Below are 18442 nucleotides of genomic sequence, written 5' to 3'. Positions count from 1 at the left end.
TCACAGCCTCAGGTGGATTCTCCCCTTTAGACGAATAGGCAAGGTATATCGCCTCCCGAATCCATCGAGATAATGTGGCTTTTGTGTCACCAGCTCCTTTTCTTTGACCCTGAAAGGAAACAAAGAGAGCCCTGCTCTTCCTCCAGGCAATAGTCCTGTCTAAGTAAGTCATTACAGCCCTTTTTACATCTAAAGTATGGTACTTCTCCTCTTCCTGATTTGTAGGGTTATTATAGAAAGTAGGAAGAAGAATTTCTTGAGATCTATGAAATTTAGTACACATCTTAGGTAGGTAGGAAGGGTCTGTTTTCAGGACAATTCTATCTGGAAATATCGACAGAAAAGGAGGATCTACTGATAATGCCTGTATGTCACTTACCCTTCTTGCCGACACTAACGCAACAAGAAGAGCAGTCTTGAGTGTAACGTGTTTAATGTGAGCTGAGTGTAGTGGCTCAAATGGGTGACCTGTCAAGGCTTCAAGGACTAAATTAACGTCCCAAGGAGGTATGCGGGGAGTCTGAACTGGTTCTGACCTCTGGCAGGCTGAAATAAATCTGGCTATCCACCTATCACCCGCTACATTGTGACTATACAATGCCCCTAGAGCAGAGACTTGTACTTTTAAGGTATTAACTGAGAGACCCAAGTCACGTCCTTTCTGGAGAAATTCTAAAATGGAAAAAATAGGAATTTCTTTTGACAAGGTCAATGGATAAAGACTTAGAAACTTTCTCCATATTCTCACATATATGGAAGTAGTGGATCTTTTCCTACTTAATAATAAAGTATTAATCACTTGATCAGAGAAACCCCTTAGTTTTAACAATTGCCTCTCAAATTCCAGGCTGTCAACCGTAGACCCTTCACATGAGGGTGGTTGAAGGGTCTCTGGAAGAGAAGATCCTGATCCTCTGGAAGAATCCATGGATCTGAGATCGACATGGCCCTGAGCAGGGAAAACCATGGTCTCTTTGGCCAAAATGGGGCAATCAGGATTATATTGGCTTCGTCCTCCCTTATCTTCCTGATCACTGTTGGTAGAAGTATCAGAGGAGGAAAGGCATACGCTTTTTGAAATGTCCATGGCACCTGGAGGGCGTCGAGAAAATCCGGTTTGTCGGATTGGAACATTGAAGCAAACTTTTTTAATTGCCTGTTGTTTCTTGTAGCGAAGAGATATATCTTGGGTATACCCCATTTCATGGTTATCATTTTGAAGATTTGACGATTTAGAACCCACTCCCCTTGGTGGAGGGTATGACGACTGAGGAAGTCCGCTTTTGAATTGTCCACTCCTCTGACATGTAGTGCTGATAGAGACAGTAGATGTTCTTCGGCTATAGCTAGGATGCTTTCGGTTATAGACATGAGTGTTCCTGATCTTGTTCCTCCTTGATGATTGATATAAGCTACTGATGTCATGTTGTCTGACAGAATCCTTGTATGTGTTCCGTGTAGCTGCGGAAGGAATTCACATAGAGCGTGATAGATAGCTTTCAGCTCTCTCATATTAGATGAGTCGTCTGACTCCGTAACCGACCATAGACCTTGGACTACCTGATCTCTCAAATGTGCTCCCCAACCACTAGGACTGGCATCCGTGAATATTGTGTTTGAGGGTTTAACTACCCAGGGGACCCCACTAACCAAGTGATCTGGTTCTAGCCACCAGGATAGAGATTTAATTACGTATTCAGAAAGGGAAATTTTACCATCTAAACGACCTTGTAATTTTATTTCCTCATGTAAAATTGCATATTGTAAACGCCTTGAATGAAATTGAGCCCATGGTACTGCTGGGATACACGACGTGAAGGAGCCAAGGAGGGACATGCCTTCTCTTAAAGATATTAGAGGTTTATCTATCACCGACTGTACCTTATTTCTTATTGTCAATTGCTTGGATTCTGGTAGGAAACATCTTTGGCTTATAGAGTCTATTATAATCCCCAAGAATGTTTGTCGAGTAGTTAGAAAAAGTCTAGACTTTTCCCAATTTATCAACCATCCTAACCTTTGCAGGGACGAAACCATATCACATAATCGTTGGTGACATTGTGAAGGGGAACTCCCTACTACTAAAAGATCATCAAGGTACGGAATTATGAGGGTATCTCTGACCCTTAAGAATGACATTACTTCCGACATTAATTTAGTGAATACCCTTGGAGCTATTGATAGTCCAAAGGGCATCGCTGTATACTGAAAATGTCGTATACATCCATTCAACACAATCGCCACGCGGAGATATTGTTGATGATCTATAAAAATTGGTAGATGGTAATACGCATCTTTCAGGTCAAGTACCGTCATAAAGCAATGGGGAGATAACAGTTTTATGGTGGACCGGATAGATTCCATTTTAAAGGTTTGATTGTCTAAGAAGGTGTTCAATTTTTTAAGGTTCAAAATGGTTCTGAATGATCCATCTGGCTTTGGGATTAAAAATAGAGGGGAATAGAATCCCTTTTTTTGCTGAAGAAATGGAACTTCCACCAAAACTCTTTTGGCTAGAAGATTCATTACCTCCTGCTCCAAAGCCTCCTGTTGTAACTGGGTTTTTAAAGAAGTCAATAGAAATGAGTCCGGAGGGACTCGGGAAAATTTTAGTTTTAGGCCAAAGGTGATGAGACTATTTGCCCAAACGCTTGATGTTATTTTCTGCCATTGATCTGAGAAGGAAGACAATCTACCTGCCACAGGTAGATCTGTTCTAGCGGGGTTTTTCTTCAGTTTTGACAGGGCGCTTCCCAAAGAATGCTCCTCTCTGTCTGGTGTCTCTAGGGGCCCAGCGGTCTTCGTTCTTGAAATCCTTCCTTTTGTTAAACACGGGCTTCCGGAACGCTCTCCTATAGGATGGAAGGTAATTATTATTAGGGAAGCCCTTTTTCCTCTCTCCTGCTTTAGTTAGGATCTCGTCCAGTTTAGTACCAAATAGGTACTCACCCTGACATGGGAGGCCACACAATTTGGATTTTGTTTGGGGATCACCTTTCCAACCCTTAAGCCACAAGGCCCTACGTGCTGCATTAGTCAGCCCTGCCGACTTGGCTGCCAAACGTATTGAGTAAGCAGATGAGTCTGCCAGGAAGGCTGTAGCGCCCCTAATCAAAGGTATAGAGGCTCTCAACTTGTCCCGAGAGAGACCGTTTTTAAGTCCTTCTTCCAAGTCACTTAGCCAGACTAACATGGACCTAGCGGTGCATGTAGCTGACACAGCCGGTCTTAGGGCTCCCGCACAAGATTCCCACGCTCTTTTAAGGAGAGAGTCGGCTTTGCGGTCCAGAGGAACTTGTAGTGAACCTGAATCCTCCACAGGTAGCAAGGATCTTTTGGATGTGGATGCCACTGCTGCGTCTACTTTTGGGGCTTTTGACCAAGCTGAGAATTCCTCATCATTAAAAGGATAACGTCTCTTTGAAGATGGTGGTAATCCCCTTTGCCCCTGGCTTTCCCACTCTTTTTTAATTAAATTTTTAACTGCTGCTATCACCGGAAAGGAGGGTCTTTTCCTTTCAGACAGCCCAGCGAACATTATGTCCTGCTGTGTTTTAGGGGTCTTAGAATCCTCGATGCCCATGGTGTTACAGACGGATTTCACCAGGTTATCAATACTATCAGTGGGAAAGCACGTATCCTGATCCTCATCCAAGGAAACATATTCTCGGGAAATATCCGAATCTGCATTCTCTAATTCGGAAGACTGGTCAGATATGGGTGAAACATATTCTCTTATCCCCTTAGTACGCATCTCTTTCTCCGAACTATGCAGGGCTTGTAATTCTTCCCTAATCATAACTCTAATGTCTTCTGATTTAATCGAGGCCTCCTCCCGTAAGGACTCTTTTTGTAACTATCCGGAAGGGGCTGAAGACATAACGCACACTGTTTGTGTTTCGTTTTTTCGGTACATTTTGCCTAGAGTGTATAGAAGGAGAGGGAACAGTAATCAGCTTAATAGGGTAGATGTACACTCACCCCAGTGAAGCTGTCTGTGAAGGTACCGGCTGACGAGGAGGAGACTGCTGAGGCTTGTTCTTCTTAGAAGATCTACTCCGCTTGGAGCGGCTGCTGCTGCTGGCATGGCTGCGAGGCGTAGTTGCGGTGGCTTCAATGGAAGACATCGCAGGGTCCTGTGCCAAATCCATATTGGACGCCGGAGCGTTACTGCCGGCGTCCTTTTCACATGGGGGCCGCCATCTTCTTCCTGTTGAACCCGGAAGTGCTAATCACCTCCGGGTCGCGGCCATATCCTATGCGCCCGCGCTGTCACCGGCACCAGCGCAGGCGCCGTCTCCTCCATCACCCCGGAAGTTTTCAGCTGTACTTCCGGGGGAACATACTGGGGCTCCACGCCGCATAAGCGCTCGCCGAGGACGGCGCAGCGCTCACCAGACCTCAGCGCTAGCTCCCCGCAGACGTCCCGGATGAGTTCCTGTGAGCCAGCCACCTATCAGTCCTGGCCTCACGGCGTCTGCCAGCAGAGGGGGGAAGCTGACACCAGGACCCCCGACGCTGCATCCAGCTCTGGAGCCCTTGCCGTCCTCACAGGTAAACTGCGCAAGCGGCATCTAGGCTAGGCATCCTCTTCTCCGTGGATTCCCATAGGAACAGGAAACCAAACTGTGGGAGCGAGGGGGACCGCCCCTTTTATCTCTCCGTAGGGTTTCCTGTTCCTAGGGGCGGATCCCCTCTCTCAGTGGGTGCTGTCGTGGCGAAGAGAAAATAATTTTTCATTCCTCTAAAATTGTTTTAGCAAGCAATTTTTTTTTTCACAACGGTAACAGGAGAAATTGGACCCCAATAATTGTTTCCCAGTTTGTCCTGAGTATGCTAGTACCCCATATGTGGGGGTAAACCACTGTTTGGGCGCACGTCGGGGCTCGGAAGGGAGGGAGCACCATTTGACTTTTTGAACGCAAGATTGGCTGGAATCAATGGTGGCGCCATGTTGCGTTTGGAGACCCCTGATGTGTCTAAACAGTGGAAACCCCTCAATTCTAACTCCAACACTAACCCCAATACACCCCAAACCCTAATCCCAACTCTAGATATAACCCTAACCCCAACACACCCCTAACCACAACCCTAACCCCAACACACCCCTAACCCTAATCCCAACCCTAACCTCTACACACCCCTAACCATAACCACAAGCCTAATCTTAACCCTATTTCCAAACCTAGCCCTAATTCCAACCCTAACTAATTCCAACCCTAACCCTAAGGCTATGTGCCCACATTGCGGATTCGCGTGAGATTTTTCCGCACCATTTTTGAAAAATCTGCAGGTAAAAGGCACTGTGTTTTACCTGCGGATTTACAGCGGATTTCCAGTGTTTTTTGTGCGGACTTCACCTGCGGATTCCTATTGAGGAACAGGTGTAAAACGGAATCCGCACAAAGAAATGACATGCTGCAGAAAATACAACACAGCGTTTCCGCGTGGTATTTTCCGCACCATGGGCACAGCGGATTTGGTTTTCCATAGGTTTACATGGCACTGTAAACCTGATGGAAAACTGCTACGAATCCGCAGCGGCCAATCCGCTGCGGATCCGCAGCCAAATCCGCACCATGTGTACACATAGCCTAATCTAACCCTAACTCTAGTTCTAACCCTAATTCTAACCCTAGCCCTAACCCTAGTCCTAAGCCAAGCCCTAACCCAAGCCCTAACCCTAACCCTAGTGGGGGAAGAAAAAATATATATATATTTTCTTTACTTTATTATTGTCCCTACCTATGGGGGTGATAAATGGGGGGGGTTCATTTACTATTTTTTTTTATTTTGATCACTGTGATAGGTTTTATCACAGTGATCAAAATGTACCTGGAACGAATCTGCCGGCCGGCCGATTCGGCAGGCGCACTGCGCATGCGCCCGCCATTTTGGAATATGGCGGCGCCCTTGAAGAAGATGGACGGACACAGCGAGGCTCGAAGTATGATGGGGGGGGGAGATCGGAGCACGGGGGGGGGGGGGGGAATCGGAGCACGGGGGGTGGATCGAAGCACGGGGGGAGTGGACAGGAGGATGGGGAGAGGACAGGAGGACGGAGGGGAGTGGACCACAGTACGGGGCAGAAAGGAGGACTGGGGAGGCGATCGGTTGTGGTGGTGGGGGGGTGGCAGATCAGGGTTTCCAGCCATGGCCGATGATACTGTGGCATCAGCAATGGCTGGATTGTAATATTTCACCATTTTCATAGGTGAAATATTACAAATTGCTCTGATTGGCTGTTGAAAGTTAAACAGCCAATCAGAGCGATCGTAGCCACGGGCCCCTGGGCTGAAGTACCACCCCCCCTGTCCCTGCAGATCGGGTAAAACTGGAGTTAACCCTTTCACTCGATCTGCAGGGATGCGATCCATCCATGACGCCACATAGGCATCACGGGTCGGATTGGCACCGACTTTCATGACGCCTATGTGGCGTCACAGGTCGGGAAGGGGTTAAGATAGTCAAGCAATATCTGATCAGTGGGTGTGCAATACCCTTACCCTTAAAGTTTCAAAAGTTTTCCTTCAACCTTAAAAAACTAAGTCCATCAAGTTCAACCTACAGCCTAACATGTTGATCCAGAGGAAGGTAATAACCCCATGAGGCAGACACCAATTGCTCCATATTAGGGAAAAATGAATTCCAATTTCTTCCTGACTCCACATACGACAATCAGACTAATTCACATAATATTTAGATACATATATAGAATATTTAGAACATTATAGATATTTAACTCACTTCTGCTTGTCCCTATGCAGATCACATAACTGTTTCAAAGGGGTTTATGATCCATGTAGACCTGGACATTTGTTTATCTGATCACTACAATTATTGTGTCCTGCTGTCTCAACTGAGTTAGATTGATTTGTAACGAGAGGGGGAGAAACACCCTAAAAAAAAAAAAAAAGTGAGATCTAAGAGCTAGCCTTCTATAAATGTAGACATAGCTTGGGGATGCATTCATGCAGGGGTGCATTCGTGCACTATTATTCGTGTACTTTTATTCAAAGTAGTTTTTTCTAAGTATTCGGCAGTTATAACATGGCAGTTAGACAGGGCAGGAGACAGGTAAGAAAAACTAAACCTATTCCCTATTCATTTGGAACAGAACAAATACTCACCATATGTATTTGTATAATCTATATCCTGGCTGCTGCATTCACTCACATTCACCGCCCTTGCATAAACTCTTTACACTCCATCCATATCGGCCCCTCTGTTCTTGCCTCTCCTATGTATAGCACTCATGCTCTGTTCACATTGCTTAACAGCGCAGATCCATTCAGTCCCACCATCCAACACGAGACGCTCTCACAAATCACTTAACCATCTGTTCACTCTTTCTATCCTCCTTCTCCTAGTCGCAGGAGACATCTCTCCAAACCCCGGCCCCCCATGTTATAGCCAGTCATTCCATGCATGCCTTCTGTCTCTTTCATTCATGACTTTTTCCTTTCTAACTCTCTTAATCTCCTGGCTCTTACTGAAACCTGGATCCAGCAGTCAGACACCACCGCTGCTGCTGCTCTCTCATATGGTGGACTACACTTTTCTCATACCCCAAGATCAGACAACAGAGCAGGTGGAGGCGTTGGTATGCTCCTTTCACCCAAATGTACCTTCCAAGTTATCCCCCAAGTACCCTCACTTGTATTCCCTTCCTTTGAGGTCCATGCTGTCAGACTCTACGTCCCCTTCTCCATGCGAGTGGCGGTGGTGTATCGTCCTCCTGGCCCCTCTCATCAGTTCCTGGATCATTTTGCCACCTGGCTTCCACACTTTCTCTCCTGTGAAACCCCCACCCTTATCATGGGTGATTTCAACATCCCCATTGCTTCTCCCCTCTCCCCATCTGCTTCTCACCTTTTATCTCTAACCTCCTCTTACAGCCTCTCGCAGCATACTAACTCTCCAACGCATGAAGATGGAAACTCCCTTGACTTGGTCTTCTCCCGGCTTTGCTCACTGGGTGATTTCACAAACTCCCCTCTCCCGCTCTCTGACCACAACCTTCTTTCATTCTCTATCAAGAACTGCCATCCCGCTCAGGTCACCCCCACTTTCCACACTTATAGAAACATACAGGCCATTAACACCCAGAAACTTATGAAGAACTTGCAGTCCTCATTGGCCCCAATCTTCTCCACCTCATGTCCTGATTCTGTTCTGAAGCATTACAATGAAACCCTGCAAAGTGCCCTGGATGAAGCTGCACCTCCTATACTTAGAACAACTCGACACAGACGCCGACAACCGTGGCACACGCTGCAAACACGTTTCCTGCAGCGGTGCTCTAGGTGCGCCGAACGTCTGTGGAGAAAATCTAATCTACCCGAAGATTTCATCCATTATAAGTTCATGCTAAAAACATACAACTCTGCCCTTCACCTCTCCAAACAAACCTATTTCAACACCCTCATCACCTCACTGTCTAATAACCCTAAACGTCTCTTTGACACTTTCCAGTCCCTGCTCAACCCAAGAGAGCAGGCCCCAACCACAGATCTCCGCGCTGACGATCTGGCCAATTACTTCAAATAAAAAATTGAACACATTCGACAGGAAATCATTTCCCAATCTCTTCATACCATGCACTGTCCTCCCTCCCCCACTGCATCTAGTTCACTCTCTGACTTTGAACCAGTTACAGAGGAAGAAGTAATCAGGCTCCTTGCATCTTCTCGCCCGACCACTTGCACCAGTGAACCCATTCCGTCACATCTCCTCCAGTCCCTTTCCCCGGCTGTCACCTCACACCTAACAAAAATATTCAACCTTTCCCTCACTTCTGGTACTTTTCCCTCCTCATTTAAGCATGCCATCATACATCCATTACTTAAAAAACCCTCCCTCGACCAAAATTGTGCCGCTAATTATAGACCTGTCTCTAATCTTCCCTTCATCTCTAAACTCCTCGAACGCCTGGTCCACTCTCGTCTTACCCGCTATCTCTCAGATAACTCTCTTCTCGACCCTCTTCAATCTGGCTTCCGCTCTTTACACTCTACTGAAACTGCCCTCACTAAAGTCTCTAATGACCTACTAACAGCTAAATCTAATGGTCACTGCTCCATGCTAATTCTCTTGGATCTCTCCGCAGCATTCGACACTGACACAGATCATCAGCTCCTCCTCACTATGCTCCGCTCCATCGGCATCAAGGACACCATTCTCTCTTGGTTCTCCTCCTATCTCTCTGACCGATCCTTCACTGTATGTTTTGCTGGTTCCTCCTCCTTTCACCTTCCCCTTACTGTTGGGGTTCCTCAAGGATCAGTCCTAGGCCCCCTCCTCTTCTCTTTGTATACTGCCCCTATTGGACAAACAATCAGTAGATTTGGGTTCCAGTAACATCTCTATGCTGACGACACCCAATTATACACCTCTTCTCCTGCTTTCACGCCGACCTTCTTAGAAAACACCAGTGATTGTCTTACTGCTGTCTCTAACATCATGTCCTCCCTCTATCTGAAATTGAACCTGTCAAAAACTGAACTCCTCGTGTTCTCTCCCTCTACTAACCTACCTTTGCCTGACATTGCCATCTCTGTGTGCGGTTCCATCATTACTCCAAAGCAACATGCCCGCTGCCTTGGGGTCATCCTTGATTCCGAGCTTTCATTCACCCCCCACATCCGATCATTGGCTCGCTCTTCTTATCTGCATCTCAAAAACATTTCTAGAATTCGCCCTTTTCTTACTTTCGACTCTGCAAAAACTCTTACTGTCTCACTTATTCATTCTCGTCTGGACTATTGTAACTCTCTACTAATTGGCCTCCCTCTTACCAAACTCTCCCCGCTCCAATCTGTCCTGAATGCTGCTGCCAGGATCATATTCCTCACCAACCGTTACACCGATGCCTCTACCTTGTGCCAGTCATTACACTGGCTACCCGTCCACTCCAGAATCCAGTACAAAACTACTACCCTCATCCACAAAGCACTCCATGGCTCAGCACCACCCTACATCTCCTCTCTGGTCTCAGTCTACCACCCTACCCGTGCCCTCCGCTCCGCTAATGACCTCAGGTTAGCATCCTCAATAATCAGAACCTCCCATTCCCGTCTCCAAGACTTTACACGTGCTGCGCCGATTCTTTGGAATGCACTACCCAGGTTAATACATTTAATCCCCAATCCCCACAGTTTTAAGCGTGCCCTAAAAACGCATTTGTTCAGACTGGCCTACCGCCTCAACGCATTAACCTAACTATCCCTGTGTGGCCTATAATATAAAAAAAAAAAAAAAACATAATCAGGTTCCTCGCATCATGTTCTCATACACTTTATGCAGTTAATAGCACTCTGTCTGTACTGCTACATACTTAGGCTGTTAACTGGTTCATGCAGCTTTACATGAACACCCGAGCCTTACACTATGGCTGGTCCGAATAACTAAAGCAATTGTTACCATCCACCTCTCGTGTCTCCCCTTTTCCTCATAGTTTGTAAGCTTGCGAGCAGGGCCCTCATTCCTCCTGGTATCTGTTTTGAACTGTGATTTCTGTTATGCTGTAATGTCTATTGTCTGTACAAGTCCCCTCTATAAGTTGTAAAGCGCTGCGGAATATGTTGGCGCTATATAAATAAAAATTATTATTATATTATTATAATTTGTAATTTTATATTTTTCAAGAAAGGCATTTAGAACCTTCTTGAATTTTAGTAGTTAATCAACCATTACGGCATCATGTGACAGAAACTTCCAAGTCTCACTACTTTTACAGTAAAGACTCTGCGACTGTGATTATGATTAAACCTTCTTTCCTCTTTACGTAGAGGATGCCCCCTTGTCCCAGTCGCAGCCCTAAGTGTAAAAAGATCATTAAAAAGATCTCTGCACTGTCCCCTCATATTTGTAGATTGTAATGACATCGCTCCTAAGCCTTTGTTTTTCCAAACTGAATAACTACAAGTCTGATAACCTGTTTTGGTTCTAGAGCCCAACCATACCCTTAATAACTTTGGTTGCTCTTCTCTGCACCCGCTCAAGTTCTGCTATGTCCTTCTTCTACACAGGAGACGTGGCTGCACTACGGACTTGTATAGATACAACCTATGTTATCTACATGAGAATCTCTGCCTCTTTTAATGCATCCCATTATTTTTATCGTTTTAAATCATAATGATAACCCAAAACATCCAAATGACCCTGGTCAAAAGTTCACATACCCTGATGATTTTGGCCTGATAACATGCACAGAAGTTGACACAAATGGGTTTGAATGGCTACTAAAAGTAACATCCTCAGCTGTGACCTGTTTGCTTGTAATCAGTGTATGTGCATAAAAGCTGAGTGAGTTTCTGGGATTCCGACAGACTCTTGCATCTTTCATCCAGCCACTGGTACATTTCTGGATTGTGAGTCATGGGGAAAGCAAAAGAATTTTCAACGGATGTACGGGAAAAGGTAGTTGAACTGTATAAAACAGGAAAGGGATACAAAAAGATATCCAAGGAATTGATAATGCCAGTAGGCAGCGTTCAAAATGTGATTAACAAATGGAAAATCAGGGGCTCTATAAAAACAAAACCACGGTCAGGAAGACAAACAAAAATGTCATCCACAGCTGAGAGGAAAATTGTTCGGGATGCAAAGAAAAACCCACAAATAACATCAGCTGAAATACTGGACTCTCTGAAAACTAGCGTTGTGGCTGTTTCAAGATGACAATAAGGAGGCACTTGAAGAAAAATGGGCTGCATGGAGGAATCGCTAGAAGAAAGCCATTACTGCACAAATGCCACAAAGTATCTCACCTACAATACACAGCACAGAGACAAGCCTCAAAACTTCTGGAACAAAGTAATTTTGGAATGATGAGACCAAAATTTTACTTTTTGGGCACAACCATAAACATTACATTTTGAGAGAGGTCAACAAAGCCTATGATGAAAGGAACACCATTCCTACTGTAAAGCATGGAGGTGGATTGCTGATGTTTTGGGGATGTGTGAGTTACAAAGGCACAGGAAACTTGGTCAAAGTTGAAGGAAAGGTGAATGCAGCACATTATGAGCAAATACTGGAGGCAAATTTGCAATAAGCCCGGAAGCAGCGCATGGGACGCACTTGGACGTTCCAACATGATGACGATCCAAAACACAGCTACAGCAGAACAAAGTGAAGGTTCTGGAGTGGCCATCTCAGTCTCCTGACCTCAATATCATTGAGCCACTCTGGGGAGATCTCAAGCACGCAGTTCGTGCTAGACAACTCAGGCCCAGGAATTTACAGGAACTGGAGGCTTTTTGCCAAGAAGAGTGGGCAACTTTACCATATGAGAAAATAAAGAACCTCGTCCACAACTACCACAAAAGACTTCAAGCTGTCATTGATGTTGGAGGGGGCAATGCATGAGGTATGTGAACTTTTGATCAGTGTCATTTGGATGTTTTGAGTTGTCATTATGACTTAAAAAGAGAAAACACAGTAGTTTGACAATAAATGGCTTCACCCAACCACTAACCAGGAGTGGAGAAAAAGTTTTGGTGTTATCATTCATAGTCTCTGAAAAAAGACCAAGAAAACAAAAATTCTGCCGGGGTATGTAAACTTTTGAGCACAACTGTACCAACATTTTGTGTGGTATCATATCAAATGCCTTTTAAAAGTACATATAGTCAACATCCACTTCGTTGCCCTGGTCTAGTATGGAACTTACCTCCTCATAGAAGCTTGATCAGCTGTTAGCAGTGTCAGTTGGAAGCTGTCAGATGCTGCTGAAATACAGTAGCTCCATCACTTCTATAGTGGCTGCGGCTGGGTATTGCAGATCCACCCCTATTCAAGTGAATAAGAGGTGTATCTGCAGTACTTGGACGCGGCCACTATAGTTTTGATGGAGATTCTGTGCTCCGGCAGCATCCGACAAGCACCGGTTACAGCGGATTAGCAGGGGGTAACAGGTGTTGCACACTGTTGAGATATTGATGACTTTTCCTAAGGGCTCGCGCAGACTATTGTATTTGTGGATATATTCACACGTTATTGCTCGATAATTCACCAAGACTAATTCCTCTATATGGAGGATATAAGTACCACCCAACAAGACTTCCACATATAGTGGGACCTATGCAATGAAACGATCACCACTATGGTACTATAATGAAATAAATTTTATTAAGCATAATAAAACATCTGATATAAAATTACTACATGAATGAAAGGTGCACAATCCAATAAAAGGGACTATACTGCCATAGATAATTGCACAATAACTCAGGCTACATGCTGTATATATAGCTTATTACATGCCCATGTAGTGATGTAGGGGTCCGTGAATAGAACTCTATCACTATCCAAGAGACAAGGCTCAATAATGTGATATCCTGTTTTGGACCCCGCAAAAAACCAACATGGCAAATGAAAGAAGTAGTGAAGGAATATTACCTTAAATATTCGCCTGCTGCAATTACCGCGGCGTCCCTCTGCCCCGACGCGCGTTTCGCGTTAGCTTCTTCTGGAGGCGTGTCAGGGCAGGGGGCGAGCCGGTTTAAGTATGTAGGACCCTACCGTTCATTGGGCAGTTACCAATTGTAAATTAATATCAGCCGAGTGGATGTGGGGCGACATAGTGCTGCGCATGCGTGAAGAAACTTGGTACAAAAGCTAGAGTGTGTGTGTTCCCTGTAGTTCACGTGCAGCGCTATGGGAAGAAACTCCGCCTCCTGTACGGAAACCGGAATCAATCGGAGGACAGGCTAGGAGTACCATAGTGGTGATCGTTTCATTGCATAGGTCCCACTATATGTGGAAGTATTGTATTTGTGGTTCAAGTGCGATCAGACAAAACATCGGATTACAATCAGACCAATGTTATTCTATGAGGCCATGCACATATCTAATTTTCCCCCGGATTGAGTCTGTCAGTGGAAAAAAAAAATCACAGCACGCCCGATTTGCATCTGTAAATTCGATTGAACTTGGCCATACATGTCAATGAGTCAGTTGAGAAAAAATCGGATGACATCTGCGTGCCGTCCAATTTTCACATATAGACAGAATGAAGAAATGTATGTTATTCCATCTTTTCCTCATCTGAGAAAATCTGTCTGGTGAACATCATGGTTTGATGAAGCTATTGTATCCGTATATATGTATAATTGTATGTGTTCTGCTGTATGGTGGTCAGCACTGCACAATATTACCATACATACTTTCTCCCTCCCAGAAGCAAAGTTTCAATCAAGGAGAGATCTTTAAAACACAATACCCAAAGGATTCTGCCTTGTATGAAATTGGAGGCATAGAGGTGAAATAGAAAAATATTGAGACTTGAGAGTCCTCAGTGGTTGATACCTTTTAATGGCTAACTAAAAAAAATGGTAAAAAATTGCAAGCTATCTACTGGTTAACAGGTACAAAGATTTATATTTCTCCTGTAGAGGTGTAATGGATGCACAAAAGCCCATGGGTGCTATATTATAATTTCTTACAACACAGAGCTTGTAAGGAGCTGTAATACTTGACACTTTGTATCACATAACATGCTAAATACAGCAGAGAAACCCAGGACAAATGGGCGGGCATACCTTGTTAAGGTCTCTGGAATCATTTTTACGACTCAAACTTAGTGTTTCTGTATCGCTCAGTTTAGTGTCAGTAGTGCTTAGGAGGCTCCCTACAGCCTTTGTCCTCTGTGAGCTTTGTCTCCTTGGCTGCCTGTTCAGTATAAAAATAGATCATTAAAAGAAAATTCAATATAAAGGAGAAAAATAAAACATATGCAAGAACACAACAGAGTTTTTTTTTCACACATTGAACAGTAACTACCGTTATTGTTATTATTACTAAAACAGGTTATGGCGAATTTAGTCTAGTGTTCCCAAATATCCATCCGTTTAAAGATGCTGGCGATCACCCCACTTGTTCGCCAAGTAATCGAATGGTTTATACCGGACCCAAAAATAATCATCATTTTCGGCAGCACATTACTGTGTAAACAAGGGATGTGCTGCCAATAAAATGATAAGGCATGGGGACACTTTGAATGTATTAGCAATCTTCCGGTCACTATCATAAGGCGCATTGATGGGACGCCACTTCTAATTGCACCATACCGTAGGTACTTGCAGACTTTCAGAATGTCTTGCATAGTAAATGCTGGAGCTTTTATACTTGCATATGGGAAGTAAGTTTCCTTACAAACTTGTAAGGGGCCCTGCATGAAATACATCTGTGCTTCATTTCCCACTTTTGGACAATTACGGCCTCCTTCCTACCAGGGTGTAATACACAACACAATGGAATAAGTAAAAACACAATAAACTTTTACGCCATGGGCTTGTTTATTGCAGAACAACTCACTCAAGTAAACCCTTTTATCCAATACTATGTATTAACCTACAGTATTAGTAGGTTTCCTCTGAATCTTGCATTTCTACTTTTATGGTTAAACAATGGCAGATAAACCCCATAGAAGTTGAATATATACCGTAGAGCTACCAGAATATCTTAAAACCGGTAAACATGCAAATCCCATGCATATGTTACCCTGGTGGGATTGTAACCCCGGCCTACAAAGCTGAAAGGCTGCAGATATGAACTTCTGAAACTTCGGGGTGCTGATTAGGTACTAAAAGTCAAAAAGTTGGCAAAAACACAACAACAGAGTCATAGAAACTGTTTACGGTATATACTGTAACTGCCTCTTAAAGATTTGGCAAAAGCAACTAAACGTATATTATAGGAAATTAAATGGCATCAGCATCTCAAGACTGAGATTTTGTCAGTCAACGGAAATCATCAGTGCGAGAATTCACTGAAGATAAAGGTGGGGTGTATGCTGAGTATTTCTTCAGCTCTGCTCTTGTAATTGAGGAAAATAGAAAAAAATTGAAGTCTGGCTCAGCAGGACTGGATTTTCCTTTTCTTTTTCAAAAGAAAATATAGGGCATACAAATGAAAAATTTACATGGTCGACATGACCCAGTCAACTCGTTTCGACTGCACTAAGCAGTCTTACTCATATTACTTTATGGCCATGTTCAGATTAAAATAATATTGTCCATTGTCCTGCTTTTGTGTATACAGCGGACTGCACACTGTTCAACGTAAGAAAATGTGCTAGTACAGACAGAGCCAAAAAAATAATAATAAAAAAATCGCAGCGTCCACTAATATCTTCCGGTTTGTCAATGAAAGTCCTTCTTTCAATGGCATGAAATTTGCAAGCCGTCTGCAATGGGGACGAGGGCATTGAGCAGCACATGCACTCAATCATATCTGCAGACATGACTGGCCTGTGTATTGCAATGTTTGTCTGAACACTGCCCAAGGGACAAAATAAAATGTCATTACTTTTTCCACACGTAAATCCCTTTGCATTACATCTATAGGACAGTTGCTTTACAGTCTTATTATACATATGAAAAAATATGAAGCACATCTCACAAATGATATATTGCATCTTTATTTTATATCTTGTGTGTCAGCATATTCGTGCTTCAGCTAGAGTATTAGTCACTGTGTGTCATCCGGTATATTCGCGTACAGACGGCGGTTGTACCTGTGTACAGCTCTCTGCTGGTTGAATATGGATAATAATTCAGCAGCTTCTTTAGATAAAGATTTACATTCATTCCTCAACTCCATGCTCTCCTTCCAGAGAAGCTCTGCTCCAGCTACCAAGGAAAAGCAAAAATATAAAAACCACAGAAAAACATATGGATAAATCACCCTCATCACATTTATGCTATATGTTTAAAGTACTAGGTTTAACAGCAGAAAAAAAAATAAAGTATAGTTAAACTGCAACCTACCTACTTTCTGCACCACACCTCATTATTGAGCTAATTTATCAATAATGTTGCTGCAAGTGACTTTGGCATTTAATTGATACATAACTACTACTGATTCTACTACTTGTTTACTGTTAACGATATCTATAACCCTGTATGTAACCCCTTTTCTCATGTACAACACCATGGAATTAATGGTGCTACATAAATTTAATTTATTATTTAATGTATTTAGTTTTTTTTAGTTTTATTTTTGGGGGGGGGGGGGTCTACGACCTTGCTTTTTTGCATATTTTCTATATGCACGTGAAAGCCCATTGAAGAGAGGGTCACACATGCTTTATGAAGTCTACTACGTTTATCACTCTCTGTTATTTTCTATGAACAATACTGTTGTATGTGATCACATTTAGCACATCACATATCTATTCCCTTATGTGAGGGCCCACTTAAGAGAGGGTCACATGTGCGTGATTCAGTTCACTACTTTCTTACTGTATCCATATTGGACAATATTGCTTATGTGACCTTACTTGATTTACCACTGTGTGCCCTAGTACTCAATGGAGTTGCCTGGATCCCAGTAAATATATTCTTGGTCCATCTAGACTAGACCTATCTTTCATCACAAATATCTGTAATTAAGACAAGATATGTGAATTTTTTTTAGCTGACCTTGACTTAATCCTCTCATAGATATGTCTATATAGAGTGCAGCTTTTTTACAGTTTACTGTGCACAGTAAAGTTGGTCATGTCAGGCACTTTTGGAAGCAGCACCTGACATACAGTATAATGTGTATGGGGGCCTCCCGATTAAGTGATGATGATCACCCAAAGCTGCTGTCAGGAGGCGCCCAGCAGAAGAATATTCCCTTTTTTCTATAACACAGACATGTATGCTCTGCAAAAGATTGCAAATGTTCAGGAACGGAGGCTGGGAGCGATAGTGGTCATAATAAATGTATGCATGATCAGCGTTAAATAAATATCAGAATATATGATATGATCAGCTTTATTGTGGCCCTTTTCTTTAAAGGTAGGAGGAAATGCACTTAATGCAAATTTAACAGTTTGCTTTAAAAGAAACAAGGCTTGTCTTGAACTCCTGCGGTGGTTGTTTAAATACAACTTTTACCTACTAAAACGTTTTAATTTTTTTTTTGTCTGAAAAATCCTAAAGAAGTAAATAAATAGACTTAACTGGTGCCACAACTGTGCTGATGGGGCGTTAACCCCCTGTGCTGTTTCTAAATTCCTAGCACAGTAACCATGACATTATCAAAGTAGAGGAGAAAAGAAGGTGGTGGGGGGATAAGAGGAAGGTGATTTTTACAAATTACAGCAGCCTGGTTCCTCAATCCTTACTGGGTCATCCTGCCGAGTGATTTCTGGAGGATTAGTCTGAGCAAGGCATTGCAAAGGAATTCTTCTCCTCATAAGGAAGCGTGTTGTAAAGGATATGTTAACCTCGCACCCTCACTGAGGAGGGGAGGTTCAGTGCATGTGTTTATAGTAAGAGGTCTGACTAAAGACCTCCACAGTCATCCTTGCATTCCACACACCCAAGATGGACGGCCAGCAACCCTACAGGTTCATCCAGAACATTTCTTGAGTTATTAGAAGTAAATCTTTAATGATCATACATATCCATCTATCATACATCTGTGTGTCCATCTATCTTACATC

The 18442-nt window shown here is 43.5% G+C and overlaps 1 protein-coding gene across 8 annotated transcripts in view; it reads right to left on the bottom strand.

Moving 5' to 3' along the window:
• LOC143804992 (uncharacterized) overlaps positions 1-18442 on the bottom strand; it is a 309321-nt gene that overhangs the window by 120244 nt on the left and 170635 nt on the right. For all 8 annotated transcript variants that reach the window (XR_013221144.1, XM_077283692.1, XM_077283693.1 and 5 more), the window contains 2 exons: positions 16523-16637; positions 14547-14676 (listed from right to left, as the gene is read on the bottom strand). Coding sequence is in view for 7 of the 8 variants with exons in the window: in XM_077283692.1 (XP_077139807.1) it covers positions 14547-14676; positions 16523-16637 (245 nt within the window). In the remaining variant the exon portion in view is untranslated. The remainder of the gene's footprint in view (positions 1-14546; positions 14677-16522; positions 16638-18442) is intronic.

This window comes from Ranitomeya variabilis, chromosome 2, assembly GCF_051348905.1.
Source record: "Ranitomeya variabilis isolate aRanVar5 chromosome 2, aRanVar5.hap1, whole genome shotgun sequence".
NCBI classification, from domain to species: Eukaryota; Metazoa; Chordata; class Amphibia; order Anura; family Dendrobatidae; genus Ranitomeya; species Ranitomeya variabilis.
The sequence above is the reverse complement of the archived record's forward strand: the minus strand, read 5'-3'. Positions and strand labels throughout refer to the sequence as shown.